At 52.0% G+C, this 23,059-nt stretch overlaps 2 protein-coding genes across 4 annotated transcripts; both read left to right on the forward strand.

Moving 5' to 3' along the window:
* The first annotated feature begins 405 nt into the window (after positions 1-405).
* MYBPHL (myosin binding protein H like) lies at positions 406-14,742 on the forward strand. Its single transcript, XM_049111027.1, has 7 exons — positions 406-751; positions 8,994-9,082; positions 9,640-9,835; positions 10,067-10,206; positions 10,349-10,508; positions 10,612-10,748; positions 11,981-14,742. Exons 1-7 carry the CDS (start codon positions 625-627, stop codon positions 12,350-12,352), a joined length of 1,221 nt encoding a protein of 406 aa, XP_048966984.1. The 5' UTR covers positions 406-624; the 3' UTR covers positions 12,353-14,742.
* Positions 14,743-18,260: 3,518 nt separating this feature from the next.
* Positions 18,261-22,053, forward strand: PSRC1 (proline and serine rich coiled-coil 1). 3 transcript variants are annotated; one of them, XM_025417355.3, is made up of 8 exons: positions 18,263-18,562; positions 18,849-18,906; positions 18,998-19,055; positions 19,525-19,969; positions 20,349-20,463; positions 20,554-20,802; positions 21,100-21,193; positions 21,392-22,053. In XM_025417355.3, exons 2-8 carry the CDS (start codon positions 18,888-18,890, stop codon positions 21,393-21,395), a joined length of 984 nt encoding a protein of 327 aa, XP_025273140.3. In that variant the 5' UTR covers positions 18,263-18,562; positions 18,849-18,887; the 3' UTR covers positions 21,396-22,053. The 3 variants fall into 3 exon arrangements, with proteins under 3 accessions (XP_025273141.3, XP_025273140.3, XP_025273139.3); XM_025417354.3 differs by having other exon boundaries at positions 18,263-18,486; XM_025417356.3 differs by lacking the exon at positions 21,392-22,053 and having other exon boundaries at positions 18,261-18,486; positions 21,100-21,197.
* The last annotated feature ends 1,006 nt before the right edge of the window (positions 22,054-23,059 follow it).

Consider the following 23,059-nt stretch of genomic DNA (forward strand, 5'->3'; position numbering starts at 1 on the left):
CACAGATTACCTCTTGTGATCCTCACGACAACCCTATGGTCATTATCCTCTCCGTTTCACAGGTGAGGACGCAGACCCAGGAGAGACAGGGATGTGTGGCAAGTCACGCAAACTAGCGGGTGATGGAGCCCAACAGGAGTCCGTGCTCAGGGCGCAGACTCTACCTTCCACTGCCACTAGGGGTGAGGTGGAGGGGACGGGGACAGACCCCGCAAAGGGTGAGTTGGCAAGACTGCAGCTCGCCGCGGAGCAGAGCGAGGAGGAGCCGCTAAGCCTGCTAAGCCGGGCTGTCGCCGGCCTGTGTGCCGGAGTGACCGCGGCTGCGGGCCAAGCCCCCCCCCCCCCCCCCGCGTCCCCAGCTGCCGTGCGGGACTGTCAGCCCTCTCCCAGACCCGCCAGGCCACCTCGGTCCTCCCGCAGCTCTTCGGGGCTGGGCTGCCGTCTGACCTCCTCTCCTGGGCCCCTGCTCCAGCCTCCTGCCCAAGCGAGCTGCGAGCTGCGGGGAGGAGGCCAGGCCGCTCACATAAGCCTGTGGCGGCGGCCGGGCCAGAGCAGGTGCTCGGCCTGTCCCCCAGCACCAACAGCCGGGATCTCCCGCTGGAGCCCAGGCCTCGGCCGCCTGGCATGGAGGCGGCCGCGGGATCCACATGGAAGGGGGAGGAATCGAGCCCGGCCGGGGCTGAAGGGCACCCAGCTTCACCTCAACAAGAGCCCGGCAGCCCCCTTCCCCAGCTCCTGCCCCCTGTCGAAGGTGACCCGCAGGGGTGGGAAGGGGGGTGTCTGGGAGGCAGGAGTTGGGGAGGACATCCCAGCCGCTGGCTGCAGCTCCTTAGGTTTGTGCAGAGGTAAGCGCCCTCATGGGATTGGTACCTGGGATGGAGGAGCAACAGTTGGGCCCCTACCCTGTTCCTTGGTGGATTCTTTTTTGCTGCTCAAGTGTCTCTGCTGGGTTTGTGCTATTTAGCTGAGAGGTCAGTGAATGGTGTTTGTGGCACTTTACAGTGACTGTAAATGGCCTGTTTGTATTTGTACCTGTAATAAAATGTCTGTCCTGGGCACTGAGGGCCTGATCTACTGAAGCCAGCTAGGAAGGGAATGTGGGGTGAGGGAGATGGTGGCCGTCTGGAGTAGAAGGGGGAGATGAAAAGCTTCTAGCAGCTGAGAGGCTGGGTGGTGAACAGAGTATGTGACACCCTGGTTGTCCCTGGGCAGAGCCATGGGTCCAGGACCTACCCTACCACTCCTCCGGCTCCCAGGGAAACCCCAGCCTCCCAGACCTGCACTCCACGGAGGCAGGGCCCATCTAGGAGAAGCGCTGGCCTCCCTCCCCCACGGGCTTCTGTGAGCCCTCTCAGCAAAAAGGCACTTTGGAGCTGGGGGGGGGGGTCGGTGGGGCGGTGGGTGGCCCCTGTGGGGCCGCCCCCTCCCCAGCTACCCCTGGCTGAGGCCTCTGCAGCTAACAGGCCTGTGAGCCCCATGATGTTCCCTCGGGGTGTCACCCACTGTGCCAGGCTCAGCGGGCCAGAGACCAAAGGCAGGAGCCAGGCTTTTCCCTTCTACGCAGTAACTGGCAGAAGGAACCACGGGGGCTGCCTCAAACATTTAAGATAGTTACCTGCACAAAGTCCCTGCTCTTTGGCCTCTGGACATCTTGAGTGGAGGGCCATGCAAAGACCGCAAACAAAGAGCTCATGGAAGCCCAGGGTAGGAAGAGGTAGAACACCACGTCGTGATCTAGACTCTACCCTGTGCTGCTTGCCCTTGGACAAGCCAACCAGTGGCTCAGTTTCAGTTTCCTCTCTGTAAAATGGTAATTAATAACATCTACCTAGTAGGGCAGTTGAAAGGATTGTCGAGATGATCTGAAGTGCCTCGGAAGAGGCCAAACTAGGATGTAAATAGATAATATTTCCAAGTCAGGAGTGAAGACTAGGAGTTCTATCTGCAAATGGGGTGAAGTAGGGAAAGTTGGCTGCTTCTTCTCATCCTAATGGGAAACACTGGGTTTTCAGGAGCTATTTGAATGTCACAGGCAGCCCGCCAGCTGAGTTTGCTCCACTGAGAAGGAGGTCGGGGGAGTGGAAGTCATCGTGAGCATATCAGGCTGAGATGGTCTTGACACCGAAAACCAATTTCTTCCCCAAAAAGGTCCAGGGAACAAGCTACAGAGTGAGCATGAGAGCCGGGACTGGGGACTTCTGACTTGGCTGGTCTCCCCAAGGCCCTAGGGGAGGGCGTGCATCTCACCCACGCTCCTCCCTCTGGCTGCGAGTAGACACTGTGGGCCACGGGCTCTTGCTAGCTCCTGGCCAGCTCCCATGAGCAGCCTCAAGAGCCCTGGCCTTGGGTGTGGCAGCCCCCCTGGAGAGCAGGCCTCAGGGCCACCAGCGCCAGCAGCTCAACTCCTTAGCATCCCGGAGGTCAGTGAGAGTAAGCATTGCTTGGGATACTTTGCAAAGTATGTTTGCATCTGTTATCTGCTTAAAGACATGAGTTCAAATCCTAGCTCTGTTCTGTGACCCTAGGCAAGTAAGTGCACTTCTCTGGGCTTCCATTTTTTCATCTGTTTGTTTTTTTTGTTTTTTTTGTTTTTTTTATTGATAGTCACACAGAGAGAGAGAGGCAGAGACATAGGCAGAGGGAGAAGCAGGCTCCATGCACCGGGAGTCCGACATGGGATTCGATCCCGGGTCTCCAGGATCACGCCCTGGGCCAAGGCAGGCGCCAAACCGCTGCGCCACCCAGGGATCCCCTCCATTTTTTCATCTGCAAATTGAAGGATAACCTTTTGATGGCTATGGACCCCTAGGAAAATCTAATGAAATCTATGGAATCTTATCCCAGGAAAAATACTCAAAAAAGTTCTGGGAGCTCACAGAAACCCTGAAGCTCATTCAAAGGTCCTTCAGGATGCCATGGACCTGGCCTAAATGGCCCCTAGGTTCCTGTGAGCTCCAAGGCCTTTTTCTTCCTCTTAAGTCCTCCTCTACCTTATGGGGAGCACTGTGGGACCTGGAGGGGGCCCTGCAGAGAGCATGTGTGTGCATGCAAGCACCAGAGGCAGAAATTCATTTGTAACATCAAAATGAACTACATCTGGCCAACACTGAGCTTTTGGTCAAGAAAGCCTGCTACGTCACTTAACTAAGCAGAAGTAGGCAGCCGGCATTGGGAAACAAGTTCCTGTCTGCTCCCAGCACTACATGGAGGCACTGGGTCCCGGAGGCAGCATCTGGTGGGAGAAGACACCTTGAGACCCAGAGGAAGAGCCCATCTGCTGATTTCAGAATAACTGCATCTCCTGTCAATCCAAACTGTTCTGTGTCTCCCAGGCTTGGGAAGCTGGAGCCAATGCCTGGGAGTAACCTTCCTTCCTTTCTTCCTTCTTCCCTTCCTCCTTACTTTCCTATCCTCTTTCTTCCTTCTACAAATATTTATGTCTATTATGTGCCAGGCAGTGCTACAGAAATGAACAAAATAGGCAAAGATAACTCCCCTTGTGGAGATTACATTCTAATGTAAGGAGATAGACAATAAATAACCAACTAAGATATATATAATATGTCAGATGGTAAAAGATGTTGTGCTGAAAAATGAAGCAGAGGAGGACAGAAAGTGCCGGGGGTGGAAAACATGCTTGCTGTTTTCAACAGGATATTCAGTGAAGGTCTCATTAATAAGGTGCTATTTGAGCAGGTACTTAAAGGAGATGAGAGAACAATGTATGCAGATATTTGAGGGGATTGTTTTCCATGCCCAGATTACAGCCAATGCAAAGGCACCGAGGCAGGTGTGTGCCCTATGGGTTGGGGCCACTGTGCCTGTAGCAGTGTGAGGGAGAAAATGGTAGGTTTGGGGGCAGATAGGTAGCAGGACCATTGTGAAGACTGGCTCAACTCTGAGGCTGATGGGCAGCCTGGGCAGGGTTTTAAGTGAGAACTGACATGATCAGGTTTAGGTTTTAAGGCTTTTTCTTTTTTTTTTTTTTTTTTTTTTTTTTTTTTTTTTTTTTTTTTAAGGCTTTTTCTGACCACTGAGTTAAGAATAGGCTATCAGGGCAGCCTGGGTGGCTCAGTGGTTTAGCGCTGCCTTCGGCCCAGGGTGTGATCCTGGAGACCCAGGATTGAGTCCCACATCAGGCTCCCTGCATGGAGCCTGCTTCTCCCTCTGCCTGTGTCTCTGCCTTTCTCTCTGTGTGTCTCTCATGAATAAATAAAATCTTAAAAAAAAAAAAAAAAAAAAAGAATAGGCTATCAGCGGGCCTGAGAAACTAGCAAGGTCCTCAACTGAGGATGAGGATGAGGGAGAAGGTAGGGAGGTTTTAGAAGAGGAAGGTGTACAGTTGTCACCCAGAATAGGAGGCTGAATGGACCTGGGAAGTCTAGATAAACTGCCAGGGGCCATTAGTAGTTAGTGGTCACTGTTGCAGTCAGCCTTGCTTGTGTTTTTCTCCAGTGTGTGGATGGGGCATTGAGTGGATGGAAAGCTTTTACCCGGGGTTGGCCTTGCTGGGAAAGTGCAGTGGAGTGACGGGATTAAGGGAGCTGAGTGGGAGCACAAGGGAATGAGTGTAATGACTGGATTCTTGAGTTGGGTGGAAAAGAGGGTGGTAGAGCAGAGAGGGTGACAGGGATCGCCGAAGGTGCTGAAGGATCGCTGGTACTGGAGCAGCAGAGCTCGAGCGGCAGAGACTGCGCTGTCAGGGAATGCCCATTGATGTAACAAACAGGCCTCAGAACTGAAGACCCAGAAACAATAGATGTTTATTTCTATTAAAAAGTTTCTATTTATTTCTATTAAAAATAGTTCTCCATGCAGTAATTCCACACCCCAGGCCTTTTCCCTCTTGTGGCTCTGCCACAGATTTTCTCAGACAAGCATTGCCCATTTCTATGTCCTTCGGGTTTTTCTGACCTTAGTTTCAGAGTCTCCAAGGAGGTGACACTCCTGTCCTTCACAAGGTGCTTTTCGGAGGTCACCTTTGCAATGACGCTCCTCCAGACAAGTTTCTGATAAGGCCAAGGCCACATCCTCTTTCTTTTCTTTTCTTTTCTTTTCTTTTCTTTTCTTTTCTTTTCTTTCTTTTCTTCTTTTCTTTTCTTCTTTTCTCTTTCTTTCTTTCTTTCTTTATTTCATTTTTTTTAAGATTTTATTTATTTATTCATGAGAGACACACACAGAGAGGCAGAGACACAGGCAGAGGGAGAAGCAGGCTCCATGCAGGGAGCCCGACGTGGGACTCGATCCCGGGTCTCCAGGATCAGGCCCTGGGCTGAAGGCGGCACTAAACCGCCAAGTCACCCGGGGTGCCCCAACCCACATCCTGTTTCAAAGCCATAGCTCACCTTGTGCATTTGCTCTTTGTGGATAGCTGCTCACGTACACAGGCACGTGTATGCATGCACATATGCTCACAGTCTCACACTTACCCACAGACATGCACACACTGTCGCACACTTGCACACGCTGGCACACACACTGTCTTCCACATATGTGCACGCACACACACACCCTTCATTCTTGCAGCGTGTCTGGTTCTTTCAGGCTCCAGGACATAAGTAATAACATCAACATGAACTGCATAGCCCTTAAGAAATTGCTAGAAAAAAGTCTTTAACCGTGGGAAGGAAAATTTTGAGAGAATGTGAACACTCATTTCCCATGAGCATAGAATAAGGAAATGGGCATAAACTTCAGCAGAATGAAATTAGGATCGAGTTAAGAGGGATTTTCTAATCCAGAGGAGTCAAGATCTTTGGATTCTAAGGGGTCTTCTCTGCTAATTTCAAAGAAAGCATTAGACAGCATTCTGTCTAAGAGAAAGAACAGTGCTGAGAGCAGCACAGTTCAGAACCCGATGTCTCTCAGAGGACTTTTCAAAATGCCTTTTCCCCAAGACTCTGTGAAGGGCATAAAAAACAAGCTGTGGCTTCTCAAACCTGGTCTCAGAAAACCCAGGTTGTGCTGTAGGGCTCCAGTCTCTGGTTCACACCCCTCCTGGCATCTGAGGAGCAGAAAGACCTTGGGCATCAGGCAAAAGCCACATTTCCCCAAGGTCAGTACAATTAACACCTCTCTTGACCGCAGATGTGTGAAAAGAGATGCCCCAAATGAGCCTCCGATTAACATTCTTAGCAAAGGGTCAGACTGCTTATTTGGGCAGACGGGAGAGCCTGAGTGGAGCTGAGGAAGAGCATTCTGCTGCCTGGGCCGCAGCTGCCAACTACTCTCCTGCCCGCCCCCCCACCTCTGTCAGCTGCTCTGGCCTCAAGCCCATCCTCTTTCCCCACACTGGGGGCTGGGAGCCTGCTGAGAGCAATCCTCACCTACTAATCCTCAGACGCAGAACATTCTACCAACGGTGAGCTTGTTCCCTGTCAGTTCATCATCTTGTCAGGGAATCTGGCTTATAAAAGCCAAGACCCGGCCGGGGAGCCCCCAGGGAGGGAGAGACCACCGCCGGGCAGCCAGCCCTTCGCTGTCTCTCTCTGCCCCCGCCCGGGGGGGGGGGGGGGGTCTCGGGATCTCAGGCCGTTCTGTTCTCCTCCTAATGCCACCACCGTCATTCACGTGCCACATAAACCTAGTTCTCTAATTATTCTCTTCCGTTCAGGTGAAGCAACGCTGACATCTCCCGAGATTTTTCTAAGGAACCCTTCGGTGGGCACAAGTACAGGAGGCGGCTTGCACCCACCTACAGGAGCCCGCTGCCCACCGAGGCCTAGAGCCGGCCTGAGCACCGGGCTCCTCCCCTCTCCGCACCTGCTCACTCCCTGAGGCCATCCCTCTGCCTCGGCCTTTGCCTCCTCCTCCAAAGGGGGTCACTTATGCCGGGGCCCTGACCGCGCAGGGCAGGGCAGCTGCGCCACTTCACAGCCTCCCCTCCTGGGGCTCGATCCGGGGGCTCACGCGGGGCCCTCCTGGGTCCCACGGGCAGAGCCAGCCTCTCTCTGGCGAGGCTGAAGGGCCCTTCCCCACCGACAGTGCCGAACCGAGCCTGGCAAGATGAGGCCTTGGCTCTCCTTTTCTTCTTTCAGAAAACACGCGAGTCCTATCCGTTGTTCTCGGCTCCCTGGCCGCTGGCCAAGAGGCCACAGAGGAGGAACGCCCCGCACAGCCGTCTGTTCCGTGGCCCCCTGCACCCGCCCACGTCGGGGGAGGGCCCCGCCGCGGTGCCGCTCCTCCGGGGACAGCGGCCCTGAGCCGCCCCGGCCGCCGAGTTCCGGCTTCTGCTGGGCGAAAAGGGATCTCGGAGAGCGGGAGGGCGCCGGCTACGGAGGGAGCGCGGCTCTCTGAACGGCGGGCTGCGGATGAGGTGGAGGAGGAACGCTGGAAACTCCGTTTACTTTATGTTAAATTTCGCCATTTAAAAGTTTGCACTGTGTAATGCACATACTTAAACAATTCAACTTAGAAGTAAACACACATAGGCTGGGGCAGAATGTTCAGGAATGCTCTGGCACGGAAATGTTATCACACAGTTCGCAGTCCTCTGACAAGCGGTTGCGCTGTTTGCCACGGTTGTGAACGGGGTGAAATTCTCCAACTGCTCTAATGAATTGTGGGGAGAGGCGGGGAAGGTGTGGCCACGCTCCCAAGGGAACCCGGCTGGGAGGTCTGCACTTTCTCAGCGGCGCCAGGCAGCCCGAGGCGCCAGGGGAGGAGAGAGCTCACACCTGCTCAGCCTCCACACCTTGCACTCAGCACTTCCCTGAGCATCTCCTGCTTCCATCCTGGAAGCCAATGGACAGAAACCAATCCCTCTTCTCGTTGGAACACGCCTGGGAGATCAAGGAGCGGGAGGAGCGAGCCCAGTCTCCCCCAGATTCTGTTCATACAAAGCGATCCTCCGTGAACTGGAAGAGCACTGCGCAGGCTCCCGAGCCGGCAGCCCAGCAGAGGAAGAGGCCCAGCTGCCAGCTCCCTCTGCAGTGATGTCCCTGCTGCCTGGATTGCTTTCTCCTTGAGTCCGGCATCAAACTGGGTAGCAGGGCTGACACTTGGAGGTCAAGACTAACATTGAAAGTGGCTTTGAGGAACGCCTGGGTGGCTCAGCAGTCTGCGGTCGGCTCAGGTCCCGGGGCCGGGGATGGAGTCCCATATCAGGCTCCTTGCAGGAGGCCTACCTTTTCCCTCTGCCTGTGTCTCTGCCTCTCTCTCTGTGTCTCTCGTGATTAAATAAATAAAATCTTTTTAAAAAAAGGATTTTATTTACTTATTCACGAGAGACAGAGGCAGAGACACAAGCAGAGGGAGAAGCAGGCTCCATGCAGGGAGCCTGATGAGGGACTCAATCTTGGGTCTCCAGTATCACTCCCTGGGCTGAAGGCGGGGCTAAACTGCTGAGCCACCTGGGCTGCCCAGTAAATAAAATCTTTAAAAAAAAGTGACTTTGATAAAAGGAGTGTTAAGAACAAATGTAGGGGCAGCCCCAGTGGCCTGGTGGTTTGGCGCCGCCTTCAGTCCAGGGTGTGATCCTGGAGACCTAGGATCAAGTCCCACATCAGGCTCCCTGCATGGAGCCTGCTTCTCCCTCTGCCTGTGTCTCTGCCTCTCTCTCTGTGTCTCTCATGAATAAATAAATAAAATCTTAAAAAAAAAATCTTAAAAAAAAGAACAAATGTAGAAAAGGGGTATAAAGACAAACCACACAGGCTAGACCAGTCTGTGCACAAACAGAAAGAAACCCCAGTTGATGAAAAGTCAGTAGTCAAGTTACACATTAAAAGAAGTAAGCATCAGGCTCACACTCCAGTGCTTTCTGCCAAGACTTGAATGCTCTCAAGAGGGTCTTTCAGCCAATCACTCTTCCCTAAATTTCAGCAAGACAATGGGAGCAATCTTCTCATTTCCTAGGAGAGGACTGATTTACTGAGTACCTGGGTCATCTGCCCATGGAGTACGGTCACATGCAGTGTCCACTTCCTCTGAGCTCTGCTCCTTCCACCACAGGAGGCTCACCACCAACTGTTCTCTTTCCTTCCATCACTCAGAGCACCCCAAGATCTGGCTACCTCGGACCCTGAGGCAGACATATATCCGGAAGGTCGGAGACACTGTGAACCTACTAATCCCATTCCAGGTGATCATGCTGTTCCCATGCTGGGTCCATGTTGGGTCCATGCTGGGACCAGGCCAGGGTTTTGATTTGGAAATAGATACTAAGAGTCTTGCTGGCACTGGGACAATCATCCTGGCCTGGAATGGAGGGGGCCATGTCACCAGAAGTCTGAAGCAGAAGGACCCTTCCATCTGTACTCCTAAGGTGGGGTTTGGGTTGGGCATGTCCCATGGACAAGCTGAGGCTAACCTATGTCCTTCGGTCAGCAGAGGTCTGGGAGCTCTTGGTTTGGAGGGCTCTTAGGAGTTTAGGCAGCTATTGTTAGTGCAGCTGCCCTGGGGTGACTAAACTCCCAGGAGGTGGGAGACTCAAAGCCAAACCCCTTCTTTTCCCATGATCCTTAGGCTGTTGATGAAAGACATGAGTCCCCTGAGACAGTCCACTGACTTCTAACTCAAGGCATTTGCAGTTGCAAGTCAAGTCACCATGTGGACCTGGGGTGGCTCTAACCCTCCACTGAGCAGGGAGGGTCATGGGGTCTCTTGGGGGCTGCTCACAGCCTTATTCCCATTTCTTAGGGCAAACCCAAACCTCGAGCCACCTGGACACATGACGGCTATGCCTTGGATGCCAGCCGTGTGAGTGTGCGGAATGGGGAGCAGGACTCCATCCTCTTCATCCGAGAAGCCCAACGTGCTGACTCGGGTCGCTACCAGCTCAGTGTGCAGCTGGGAGAGCTGGAGGCCACTGCTACCATTGACATCCTGGTTATCGGTACACTGCGGGGAGTGGGACAGAGGTGGTCATCAGGGGCTCCCTCTCCAGGCTAAAGAGGAGCCATTACAGAGAGCTAGGGAGGCCAGGGTGACTCCCCACACCAAGGGTGGGGCACAGTGGTGGGTGAGAGGAGGCACAGCTGAGCAGAGAAGAGGAAGGGCACCCCTGAAGTGATTTCCATGCATATGTGAGTTGCACCATGCCCACTGCCATGCTTGACCCTTTCAGAGAGGCCAGGCCCTCCTCAGAGTATCAAGTTGGTGGATGTTTGGGGCTCCAATGCTACTCTGGAGTGGACACCTCCCCAAGACACAGGCAACGCAGCACTCCTAGGATACACCGTACAGAAGGCTGACACAAAATCTGGGGTGAGGCCCAGATGGGAGGGAATGGGGAGAGAGGAGTAACACATTCTGGAATGGGGCTCTGGTAGCTCCACATGGTGGGCTGAGGTGGAGTGAGTCCACAAAACAGGGATCTCATTCAAGGCATCTTCTTTGGACCCCAAAGCTATGGTTCACAGTGCTGGAGCGTTATCACCACACCAGCTTCACGGTTTCCGACCTCATCGTGGGCAACTCCTACTCATTTCGAGTCTTTGCTGAGAACCAGTGTGGCCTCAGTGAGACAGCCCCCATCACTGCTGACCTTGCCCACATCCAGAAAGCAGGTAGGGCCCAGGGCCTGGGAGCTGGGAAGAGCTGAGGATGAAGAGTCAAAGCAAGGTGGGGGAATCTCAGGCACTACAGCACGGCCCTTCTTGGTCCTCTCAGCTACCATTTCTAAGACTGAGGGGTTTGCACAGCGAGATTTCTCTGAAGCCCCGAAGTTCACCCAGCCTTTGGCAGACTGCACCACAGTCACTGGCTATGACACCCAGCTCTTCTGCTGTGTCCGCGCCTCTCCCAAGGTGAGTGAGAGTTCTGTGGGCTGGCTGTGCCACACTGCTTCCTGCTCCTGCCCTAACCTTCACTATGTGGAAGAGCAGTCTAACCCATCACCATCATCCACCCCTCCCACAGCAGGTTAGGTAAGTTCTGAACAGTCAGGGCACTTAGAGTCCAAGACAGGCTGGTGTGGATGATGTTTCCAGCTTCCGTTTTAGTGTCTGTTCCTCATATATGAAGATGTTACTTACTGATCTGCTAGCAATTGGGCATGAGCTTCAAGTTGTCTCTTGGCTGAGGTGATGGAGTCCCCTGGTTTCTCCTTAGTCACCCACTATGCCTCACCTGTTCAAGGCCATCTGCATGCCAGCTGTCTAGAGTTGAGGCCACAACCCCGAGCAAGTCTATTTCCAACTTAGTCACTGTACTTCTGTACGTTATACCACATAAAACACCACTACCAACCTTACCAAGCACCTTTTGCATAGGAGTCCGGAGCCAGACTACATGGAGAGAGAATATAGAAAGCCCACTCTACACACTACTTTCTAACCAGAGGGGGCAACAGTGACTCCCAAGCCGACAGTGGGAACAGAATACAAATGATTCAACAACATATATACAAAAAAGAGGAGATCCTGAGGCCCGGTACTTAGGATCCAGGAAGGGGCTGCTTGCACAGGATGGAGCAGGAGGTTCCACCTTTTTTCCAGTCAGGAATACTTGATGAATAAGGCAAGGTTTCAGGTGCTCTTTTAAACCAACAGAAGGAGCTTTAGAAGGTACTGGAAAGAGGGGTCCCTGGGTGGCGCAGCGGTTTGGTGCCTGCCTTTGGCCCAGGGCGCGATCCTGGAGACCCGGTATCAAATCCCACGTCGGGCTCCCTGCATGGAGCCTGCTTCTCCCTCTGCCTGTGTCTCTGCCTCTCTCTCTCTCTCTCTCTCTATCATGAATAAATAAATAAAATCTTTAAAAAGAAACTAGACCATTCTCTTAAAAAAAAAAAAAAAAGAAGAAGGTACTGGAAAGGGAACACACACAAACACACACACTGCCAATGTAAGGAACGGGGAGCTTTCCAGAAGACCATTATCTCTTCTAGATCCAGTACCACCTGTTCTTAAGGCACCCTACTCCTCTGACTTCTCTGGTCTGTGTGTTTCCAAACCTTATCAGCAAGGAGCCCAGGGATCGAGCACAGAAGGAACAATTGGCTCTCACCTCCCATGCTGCCTCCCTCATCTTTATCTTGCAGCCAAAGATCATCTGGCTGAAGAACAAGATGGATATTCAAGGCAACCCCAAGTACAGAGCTCTCAGTCACCTGGGAATCTGCTCTTTGGAAATCCGCAAGCCTGGTCCCTTTGACGGGGGTATCTACACCTGCAAGGCAGTTAACCCCCTGGGGGAGGCGTCTGTGGACTGCCGGGTGGATGTCAAAGGTGAGTGCAGAATGCATCCCCTCTCTCCACAGCTGAAAAATTCAGAGCCAAGCCACAAGCCTGCATGGAGCCAGGCTTGGCTGGCTCCCCTTGCAGGTGTTCTAGGCACTGTCATCATCAGGATGTATTTGGGGAGGCGCTTTAATTATCCAACATCTTATTTATCTCCCAACATAATTCTGTAATATAGAACGGCTAGTTCCATTCAGCAAAGGAGAGACCTGAAGCACTGGAAGCTGATCGGTTTACCCAAGTTTCCCAAAATTGATTGAGGACTTGGCACTGTGGTGGAAAGAGCCCAAGCCTCCTGGCCCTCACTCAGATTGTCTTGAAAGTATACAGTCTTTGATTTAGTCCAGGAAAGCTGCAGCTGTTAGGCTTTTAAACAAACCAGAGGGGCAAGTCCTCTGGTTTGTTAAAAGGGAGAATTGCACATCCTCTCTACCCTTTTAAAGTATTATTCATCCGTCCATTCCTGTCACCTTATTTGAATCTCCATCATTGCATTTAGCGTATTGTTATATAAGTGCCTATTTACTGATCTGTTTCTCCATTAAACCAAGAGTACTGCGAAGGCAGGGACAGTCTGACTTGCCTTTGTCCCCTCCCCCCAACCCAGTGTCAAGCCCAGTTTCTGACACACAGTGGGCACTCTCCGAGTGTGCATAGCATGAATCAGGAATGAACGGGCCATGACATGCCCTATTCTTCCCCATGTGGAGACTCCTAATTAGCACCACAGACTCTGGAGAAACCTGAGAAGTCTATCCCTTCCCAGTGCTCCACAAGAAGGCTTCCCAGAGATTTCTGAGATGTTAACTCTGAGAAATGTGTGAATTCTTGCAGCTCCTCACTGAGGCTCCCCAAGAGGATTAGGGCAACTCTGACAAAGGTAAGGAAAGAGGGACTGGGGTTCTGAATGGAGTATTCCATGCTTATGGCTAGTGTTGAGTCTGGGACAGATATGTATTCCTGAGCCTCTCAACCATGCACTCATGGGTGACTACTTTTCCTTTTAAACACTTTTTTTGGTAAGTTAATCCTATCATCTTCAAGGAAGGAATTTACCATAGACAGTACTACTTTTGTCACATCCTCTATCTATCTGTACTTGAGTTGATGATAGGTATTAAACCTAATGGTCCTCTGGAAAAGGAGTGATAGCATCTACCTAACTGTAAGGAGGTTCCATGGGAGGGAGGGGGCAGGTGCTATAAGAAAAGGCATCAAAGGAACAATCAGGAGTGGTGGATGGATGGGGGTCACCACCAGCAAGTGGCAGCAGCATGGAAAAAAAAAGACAGAAAGCCGCTCCTGTCAACTATTTCTACTTCAGTATCATGAACGTGGTGAGAAACAGATTCATTTGCTTGTTTTTCACTTTGAAGTTTATGGATTCCTTCCCTTCTGAGAGAAGAAACCACCATTACCATCATGTCAATTATAACAACATGTGGGTATGTGGTCCCATGCAGCACATACTGGCAAAGGGCAGCTCAGACCATCATTTAAAACTGGGTAACTCCTTGAGGTTCTTAATCACTCACGGTAGAAATGCTGTGTATGAACTGATGAGTAGGGTGAAAAAGCAGCTCGTGGGAGAACCAGGGAGACCTGGTTCCCAATGTCTCCTTGGATTTGCAGTTCCTGGCTGATGAAAATTGAGGATGAATACCATCCCAGAAGCCATTTATTTGAGTCCATCATTGATACACAGCAAATAAAACCCCTCAGGGATGCATTAAAGTACAGCCTTTTCAGGAGAGCTCTCCCTGTCAAGTGGCTTGCAAAGACAGTTCTCGGGCCATCCCGGGTTCCTTCTCTGTGTTAATGTCAGTGTTATGTTGGAGTCAGCCTTGTAAGGGGGACTTGCTCTGTTACCTCTCTCTCAGTCAGCACACAGAAACAAAGCTGGGTAAGTAGAGAACTGACAGCACAGGACCCCAGGACCGTGAAGAGGACTGCCTCAGCATCGTGGATGTGTGCTGGTTGTCTGCTTGTTACAGCCACAACATACCTTTTTTTTTTCTGTGCCTTTAGGAAGCCTGACTGTGGCGAGACTGTGTTCTTAAGGAGCTCCAGCACAGCATCTGGTTTGGACTAATCTAAATAAACGTGTGTGTCTTCAGGGCCTAAGTGTCCATCTGTTTGAGCCTTTCTATATGGGAAAACCATTTAGAAAGTTGGAATTCTTTAGCCAGATGGTACGGGATCTGCAGACCCTCAGACTCCTCTTTTTCCTTATACCCACATTCTCTTCCACAGAGATTCTAACACTGTCCTTTTGTCTAGAGTCTATGACAGAGCTGAATTCAACTCTATCTAGTGCCTGGTGCTGAAAGAGATTCTGAACATGACTTGCTCCCTTCCTCTGCACTTTCCAGTATAAACTGGAAAACAGGATGCACATCTATCACAGAGACAGAGACAGCAGAACACAGAAACATGTACATAGCTAATCAAAGACAGAGCACTAAGATTTGAGGGCTGGGAGATACTAACAAAACTGGCACAGTCTCATTAAGCCCTGGGGAAAGAAAAAAGGTGAGATGTCCTTGCTTACATGTTTGTTTTCATTCTTTCATTCTTATAATAGGTAAGATATTAAAGGCATTCTGTGATGGACTCTTCAAAAGATAGCAACAATTCCTCCCATCCTAGGTAGGATGGGCATGGTGCTCATCATGGTGCTCCACCAAGAGTTAGAGTCAATTTCCCTTCCCCTTGAACCTGGGCTGACCATGTGACGTGCTTTAACTAAAAGAATATAGTGGAGGGGATCCCTCGGTGGCTCAGCGGTTTAGCGCCTGCCTTCGGCCCAGGGCGCAATCCTGGAGTCGCAGGATCGAGTCCCACGTCGCGTTCCTTGCATGGAGCCTGCTTCTCCCTCTGCCTGTATCTCCACCTCTCTCTCTGTGTGTCTATCATGAATAAATAAATAAATCTTAAAAAAAAAAAAAAAGAATATAGTGGAGGTGATGCTGTGCCAGTCTGGGCCTCGACCTCAAAAATTCTAGTAGTTTCTGCTTTTGCTTTTGAAGTCAGGTCCCATGTAAAGAATCTCAGGACGGATTACTGAATTATGAGAGGCCACATGCAGGACAACCAAACATCCCTGCCAACATGCACCACAGCCCTAGACATGTGTGGCCACCTGAGACCCTTCAGCCCTAGTCAAGCCCAATCTACTCCCTGTGGAGTAGAGACAGGTGGTCCTTGCACAAGCCTGCCCAAGTTGTAAAATCATGAGACGAATGGTTGCTGCTGTTTCAAGCCACCAAGTATTGGGGTGGTTTGTTACACAGTAATATGTAACTGAAACAACCTTCTCTGCATCAGATACTGAATGTCAGGCTTAATTTTTTTAAATGGGGAAGTTAAGTTTATCAACTGTTTCAAGTCATGCAGCTGGTAAGTAACAGAGCTAGGATTTGACCCAGGTGGCCTGACTTGAAGCCTTCCCTCTTTCCTCTCCTCTCTTTCATCCAGCGACCTTCACTGTGGTCTGGGTTGGGATCATGAATTTAAGAAAGAAAAGATTTCTATAGGAGGCAGTAAATCTTAGGCAAGATTTTGGCGGCGGGGGGAGGGGAGGGGTGGACTGAGAAGAGTGAGAACGGCTTTTCTGTTCACACTACAGGTCTATTTTCAGTTGAGGCAAAGTGTCTATTCCAGCCTTTCTCAACTAGAGCACTATGAGAATTAAACCCCACTGCCTCCCAAGGCACCCACTGTATGTCATAAATTAACTCCTATGCATTCAGAACATTACTAGTTATGCAGCATCTTGGGAAAATTGAGAAAGTAGCCACACAAATTATTGGTGGGGTCTAATGCCCTTGCAGGCCCCCTGCTGAGAGTGCTGGACAGGGGAGAGAGAGAAGGGGACCAGAGTTCAGAGCCAGCTAGTCAGGTCCACGATGGCCACAAGGCCTCCCCTCAGCTGAAGCAGGGCTTAGGTCGGGAAGGAGTGGAATACTCCCAGCTATGATGCCTTCAGGATAAGTTAGACCTCTGGCCTCAGCCCACAGCTCCTTGCTGCCTTGCTGTCTGTTGAAGTACTCAAGGGCCATCCCTTATACTCTGAACAAGACTTCCGGTCATAGTTCATCTTTCCACGTTCCAGAAGGATTGTGCTGGCATCCTTAATTTTGTCATTTATCCATTCAACACTATGGAGTTCCTTCTGAACTAAGCCCTACCATGTGCATGGGAGCAGGTGTAATCTCTTTATTAATTCACGTATTCACTACCCTAGATCTTTTTTTTTTTCTTTGAGATTTTGTTTATTTATTCATGAGAGAGACAGAGAGAGAGTCAGAGGCAGAGGGAGAAGCAGGCTCCATGCCCGGAGCCCAACCAGGGACTTGATCCCGGATCCCAGGATCACGCCCTGCGCTGAAGGCAGATGCCCAACTGCTGAGCCAGCAGGCGTCCCTCACTACCCTAAATCTTAAACATCTCTTCATACATATCATTTTGAGGTTGAGCTGAGAGGGACAAATAATTCCCAGGGTAGAAACCTGAGGCTGAGGCTGAGTAAAGAACTCTTGTGCCTGAAACCTATATTTTCTGCTTCTGTTGTTATTCTGATGGAGGAGCAAGTAGTTCGATTGCTTTTTGTCTTGTACTGCAACAGCTTTCAAAATCATAATTTCGTGACAGGAAACTGAAGAGTTTCCTTAGGAGAAACCAACTTCCAATTTGCTAACACTGCCTGCGACGCTCATCCGAGGTTGGGGAAGCAGCAAGTGCTGGGTTTCCCTGCAAGGCAAGGCAGGAACGCAGGCTCCCAGCGCTTCTCTTCCTCCACGGGACTTTGCCACGACCTGCCCGGAGACAGGGAAGCTACTGGCTCCCGTCCTCCCACCTCCACAGAACCCGAGGCAGCCCCAGGGCCAGCAACTAGGCTTCCACCCGCACCAGCAGGCCTGCAGAAGACCAGGCCACCCTCTTCTCTCAGCTCTTCTTCACACAAGCCTCCCCACCCTTTCCCTCAGCACCGACCAACTCCCAGGCTCCTGCGCTCGCCGCGGCATTTATCCCAGCAACCGCTGACGCCTGCACACCTCAGGGGTCTAGGAAGTGGACCCCCAAAGCCCATAAATAGCCAAAATGATGGTTATCAACCCTGGAGACTAAGCTCGCCAGCCGGTCTTTTAAAAGTTTAGAACAGGGACCCCCGGTGCCTCAACGGTGGAGGTCGGCCTCCGGCTCAGGGCGTGACCCCGGGTCCGGATCGAGTCCCGCATCCGGCCTCCCGCAGGGAGCCTGCTTCTCCCTCGCCTGGGTCTATGCCTCTCTCTGTGTGTCCCTCATGAATAAATAAATAAAATCTTTAAAAACTAAAACAAAAAGATAAATGTTTAGAACTGCTTCTAAAAAGCCCTGTCAGCTGGCGGCCCGGCCTATTCCCAGGCAACCCCTGGTAAACAACAAAGAGAAAATCTCGGAGGAGGGTTAAGCACCTCACAAACACAGCTCGCAGTGGGAGGCAGCAAGCTGCAAACACGCTCAAAAGCCCCCGAGGCACGCGGCAGAAAACTCGAGGCGGCAGCTCGAACCCCGAACCCCGAACCGACTGCCGCTCCGCATCCTCGCCCCGCAGAGAAGCCGGGGGTCAAGTACGCTCAAGCCCGCCCGCCTCCTGACATGGAGCCTCGCGGCAATCGGACTCAGACCTCCCCGTCCCGAAAGCCGATTCTCTTCACACCTCGGCTACCTCGGGTTCCGAATGCCCTCGCTTAAAGACGATGGAAGATGTACTGAGAGAACCTCAATACGCTAGAACAGCAATGTCCCGCTGCTTCCGTAACGTGGAAAAATCACAACCGACGAGACCTGGCAAACGCGGCGCTTGCACAAGGAGCAAACCTCCGGAAGCGAATTTCCTCAGGCGCAGCGCCAGTCTTCGGGCAGAAGGCTGAGCCGCGGCCCCACCGCCGGGGAGGGGGCGGGGAAGGGGAGGAGCTCGCCGGGCGCGAGGCCTACATTCATTGGTCAGGTCCGTCGCGCGCCGTCACGAGGCCCCGCCTCCTGGGGGGGGGTCTTCCGGGCACGCGCGCGCGCTCGCGGCTTCCCGGCTTCAGCCCTCCGGATGAAGTCTTTCTTAGTACTGCTCTCCGCACGGCCCCCACCTGCAGACTTCCGGCCGGCGGCTTTTCGCCGCCCCGCCCCCGAGGGCGGGATGCTGGTATCCACCAATCACTGGGCGCAGGTGGTCGGAGGGGGTGGAGCCCGAGAGATTCGAAAGGAGCCCCACCCCCTCGGGGCTGTTTCCCGGGGCTAAGCGGTGGGAGGCGGGCGCCTTCTGCAAGAGGTGAGGCGGGGCGGAAAGTGAAGACGGAGGGTGGCCTGGAGGTGTGGTGTGGGTGCGGTGCCGTGGGAGTGGAGAGGTAATTTGGGGAGAGGAAGAAGCGGAGAATGGTGGCGGGGAAGGAGATAGGGCGTGCAGGCCGCCCCCGTTGAGGAGAGGCCAGCTCGTAGCGGGGCGGCTGGGCCGCCTGAGGAGGGAGGGTGGCGCGCTCTCCGCACCTTCCCCGGAGGTCGCAGGGGCAGGTGCTACTCCTGGGACCCCTGCTTTACCCCCAGCGTGATCCTCACCCCTGGTTTGCACCCTGCGTGCAGCTGGGAGCCTCGGGCAGGATGGAGACCTGAAGCAAGGGTGCATTTTCTCTCCAGCTCAGGTCTCAGCTGACTCGCGCTCCTGCCGGCGGGAACATGGAAGATTTGGAGGAAGGTAAGGAAAGGAAGAAGGGAAGAATGAGGCGCTGCGACCGAGAGCCGTTGCAGCGACCGGAGGCTGGCATTCATCCCTTCCTCCCCCACAGATGTGAAGTTTATAGCGGACGAGACCTTGGACTTTGGAGGGCTGTCGCCGTGTGACAGGTACCGTCCTCTAACCTCGTTGCTTTCCTCCAACTATACCTCTTTGTCTCCAACCCCTTACAGCTGAATTACCGGCTTCAGGGGTCTGGGTTGGTGATGTAGCCAGGCTGGGTGCGGTGGGGCTGCTGAGTGACTTGTTGACATGGGCCTCTGTGACAGTGCTGGGGGAAGGGAAACGGATAAGCTGGAATGAGGTTTCAGGATGTTAAGAAGCAGGGTAAGTGGATTTGTTGCATCTTCATCCTGGCATCATTTCCAATGTTGCCAAGTGCTCAAGGCATATTAGGCCCCCTAGAACCGGGTGTCTGTCTCATCACCTAGAGGCCAGATCTCACAGCCAGCATGGGCATCAGGGTTTGGGGCTGTCTCCCTGGCTTTGTAGTGGGGTGGGGAGGTTGCCCAGTCTCTTTTGCACAGTCTCCTGCTCTCATCTGCGTGGGCGTGGTGCCTGGTTTGTTCTCTGTCTCAGTCGTGAGGAGGAGGAGGACGTAGCAGTGTTGGTGACTCCAGAGAAACCCCTCCGAAGAGGACTCTCCAATCGAAGTGACCCAAATGCAGTGGCCCCAGCACCCCCAGGGGTGAGGCTCAGCTTAGGCCCCCTTAGTCCAGAGAAGCTGGAGGAGATTCTCCACGAGGCCAACCGGCTGGCAGCCCAGCTGGAGCAGTGTGCCCTGCAGGAGCAGGACAGCACAGGTGAGAGCCTGGGGCCTCGCAAGGTGAAGCCCAGCCCTCGACGGGAGACCTTTGTGCTGAAAGACAGTCCAGTCCGAGACCTGCTGCCCACTGTGAGTTCTTTGACTCGGAGCACCCCCTCCCCAAGCAGCCTGACACCTCGACTCCGGAGCAGCGATAAGAAGGGGTCAGTCAGGGCTCTTCGGGCAACATCTGGAAAGAGGCCTTCGAGTGTGAAGAGGGTGAGTTTGGAGGGTCTGGGTTGGACATATGCCCTCAGATACAGTGTGTGATTTGGTACAGCCAGAGTGGTTTCCTTGTTGGTAAAATGGAGATAGTAAAATTCTACCTCAGAATTGTTGGAATTAAGCAAAATACCATAAGCAAAGCACTTACTGTATCACAGTGACTGCACATATCTCTATAGTGGTTTTTTTTTTTTTTTCTATAGTGTTTATAATAAGCTCGTGATAAATGGTATTGGTGAGGATGATGATGTTGGCAAAAGTCTGCTCTTCCTTACTGGGATCTAGACAACTCTCCACCTCTTATTTCTCCAACAGCCAGCAGAACAGATTCTTTTTCCATTCTAGTCCTATTTTTTCTCTCTTTGTATTTCAGGAGTCACCCACTTGCAATCTGTTCCCTGGATCCAAAAGCCCAGCGTCTTCTCCTCTTGCCCGATCCACTCCTCCAATCCGGAGCAAAGCTGGCCCCAGTGGGAGAGCAACAGCAAGTGAGAAGGCTTGGGCAGCAAAGCTGTGGGTGAATGTGAGGGGAAAGGATGTGAAGCTGATGCTAAAATTCCTCTACTCCTCTCCACCAGGTCCGCCTGCGCCTGTCAGGCCAGTCTTGGCCCCACAGCCTCCAACCGGCAACTCTCAGCGCCTCTCTCGGCCACAGGGAGCAGCTGCCAAGCCTTCCAGTCGACTGCCTGTTCCCTCGGCCATCCCCAGGCCTGCCAGCCGAATGCCACTCACCAGCCGGAGTGTACCACCTAGCAAAGGTGCCCTGCCTCCAGCCTCTCTGCCAACTCGGAAAGGACTTCCACGACCAAGCGCTGCAGGGCACAGAGGTGAGGAAGAGTGGACATAACAGTTGGAAATCAGGTGGAAGAATGCTTACCGTTGCCCAACTTGAATGCGCCGTCCCAGAGCTGGGCACAGTAACCACTTTCTCTGTCTGTCTTCATTACAACTCAATTTGAAGATGAGGATACTGAGTTAGAGAGAGGATGTGGGCCCGGGCAGAGTTTGAACCCTGGTTTTCAAATACATTATTATTATTATTTTTTTTTACCTTGGGTGGCAAGAAACTCACTCTGAGAAGGTCACTTGAACTCTCTAACTCATTTCTTTTGTCAACCCTCAAGTTCCTGTTACCCAGAGACTGAATCTTCCTGTCTCTGGTGCCACTCGTAGCAATCTGCAGCCTCCCAAGAAAGTTGCAGTCCCAGGACCTACCAGGTAAGACTGGTTGAGATGCTCTCTCTCTCCTGTCATCTGGGCTCCAGAAATGTTATGCGCATGAGCCCTGAGTCTTGTGTGGCAAGATGGGGATGAGGAGGGGAGCCTGGAGGGGTAGGGAGTCCCATTTCTTCCTTCCCTGAGAAACTTGAACTCAGCCGGGACAATTTAAAGCAGCTCTTCCTTCTGACTCTTTAGGTAAAGAGATCAGGACAGCAAGCAAGAATTCAGTAGCAAACCACTACAGTCACTGCCTGGGCTCACCTATACTCAGCCTCCCAAGCCCTTCCGTGGAAGACAGGCCCTGACTCTAGCAGATTCTGGCCCAGAAGCAGGAGGAAGAGATGCCACTAGGGCTGGTGCCCCAGGAATAAAGAGATGGGAGATGGGGTGGATTAGGGTTGAGCTGGAGGGGAATCAAACCCTGTGGGTCCAAAGAGGATTAGGGAAAAGAGGTCACCTCCCAACAGTGAAATAACAAGCAGAAAATGAGAAATGCGGGAGAATAGTCTGTCCTCATCCACCCCCACTCTTGTGTTCAGTCCCAGAGAGTTTGATAATCTTCCCAGGCATTGGTTCACTGGACATTTACATGTGAATGGCCTCTGTAGCTGGCCTCTGTAGCTAACCTCCTTGCTCTCTGAGGAGTGGCCCTGAATCACATCCTCTACTGGACGCAGGCCTGTTTGGAGAGGCAGAGGCAGGCACCTGGCCTCCAGAACTTGTTTCCTGTGAATTCTATGACTCCTAAGAGGCCAGTTGACAATAAGCTTACATTGGTCTGCGTTTTTCTAAAATAAAGTGAATGTATTTTTCTAATCTCTGTATATGTGAAAGTAAATTCTCCAATTTCAAACAAATTTGTTGTAAACTATTATTCTGATGGGGGAGCCGGGATGAACTTCCCTGGCTAGGGACTAAATAGGCTGAAGGAGCTTTGTTGGCATTAGATGGGAATAAGCTGCTTTCTTCCAGGACTCATATGTTACCGAAAGGTCCAGATCAAGCTAAATATGTGAGTGAGGCTATCAAGGCAGGGTCTTGGTCAAATTATTATTTATATCTTAAGCTTGGGTGTCCTTTTCTGGCAAGAGCACGGAGCCTTCTGAGAATGCTTCAACATCTAGTCGACTGTACTGATGAGATGAGGGGACCCTTTGGTGGGTACCCTGGCATTCAGTTTTGCAGACTGCTTCAGCAGAAGACCCTGGAACACCTTGTCACGTTCTGCCTTATATCATTAGAATGGTTGGTCCTGGACCTGAGGGCTGACACTAGGTTTTATAAACCTCTGCTGTGCCTAATGTTATGATTTGTATGTGGTATAGAATTTCATTTGTTGAAAAATATTGGTGAGGGGTTGTTGAATGAATGACAGACTCATTTAACAGATTTCACTAAGGGTCTCCCTTATTCTCATAGCCATTGACTTGCAACCAGAACCAATTCCTTGGTTGTTGTTGCTTTTTTTTTTTTTTTTTAAGATTTATTTATTTATTTATTTATGATAGAATGAGAGAGAGGCAGAGACACAGGAGGAGGGAGAGGCAGGCTCCATGCTGGGAGCCCCATGTGGGACTCGATCCCGGGACTCCAGGATCGTGCCCTGGGCCAAAGGCAGGCGCTAAACCACTGAGCCACCCAGGGATTCCCCCCCACTTTTTTTTAAAGATTTATTTATGCTTGGGATCCCTGGGTGGCTCAGCGATTTAGCACCTGCCTTCGGCCCAGGGCGTGATTCTGGGGTCCCGGGATCGAGTCCCATGTCGGGCTCCCCATGTGGAGCCTGCTTCTCCCTCTGCCTGTGTCTCTGCCTCTCTGTGTCTCTCATGAATAAATAAATAAAATCTTAAAAAAAATTTATTT

Source organism: Canis lupus, chromosome 6, assembly GCF_003254725.2.
Source record: "Canis lupus dingo isolate Sandy chromosome 6, ASM325472v2, whole genome shotgun sequence".
NCBI lineage: Eukaryota > Metazoa > Chordata > Mammalia > Carnivora > Canidae > Canis > Canis lupus.

What these genes read in the sequence shown, in the direction of transcription:
- MYBPHL (XM_049111027.1), top strand. Translation starts at nt 625, where the DNA reads ATGGAGGCGGCCGCGGGATCCACATGGAAGGGGGAGGAATCGAGCCCG. An exon ending in ACCTACTAATCCCATTCCAG is followed by an intron (nt 9,083 to 9,639) that starts GTGATCATGCTG and finishes CCCATTTCTTAG; the next exon opens with GGCAAACCCAAACCTCGAGC. An exon ending in AGGCTGACACAAAATCTGGG is followed by an intron (nt 10,207 to 10,348) that starts GTGAGGCCCAGA and finishes TGGACCCCAAAG; the next exon opens with CTATGGTTCACAGTGCTGGA.
- PSRC1 (XM_025417356.3), top strand. An exon ending in GGGCTGTCGCCGTGTGACAG is followed by an intron (nt 19,056 to 19,524) that starts GTACCGTCCTCT and finishes TCTCTGTCTCAG; the next exon opens with TCGTGAGGAGGAGGAGGACG. An exon ending in CAGTGGGAGAGCAACAGCAA is followed by an intron (nt 20,464 to 20,553) that starts GTGAGAAGGCTT and finishes CCTCTCCACCAG; the next exon opens with GTCCGCCTGCGCCTGTCAGG.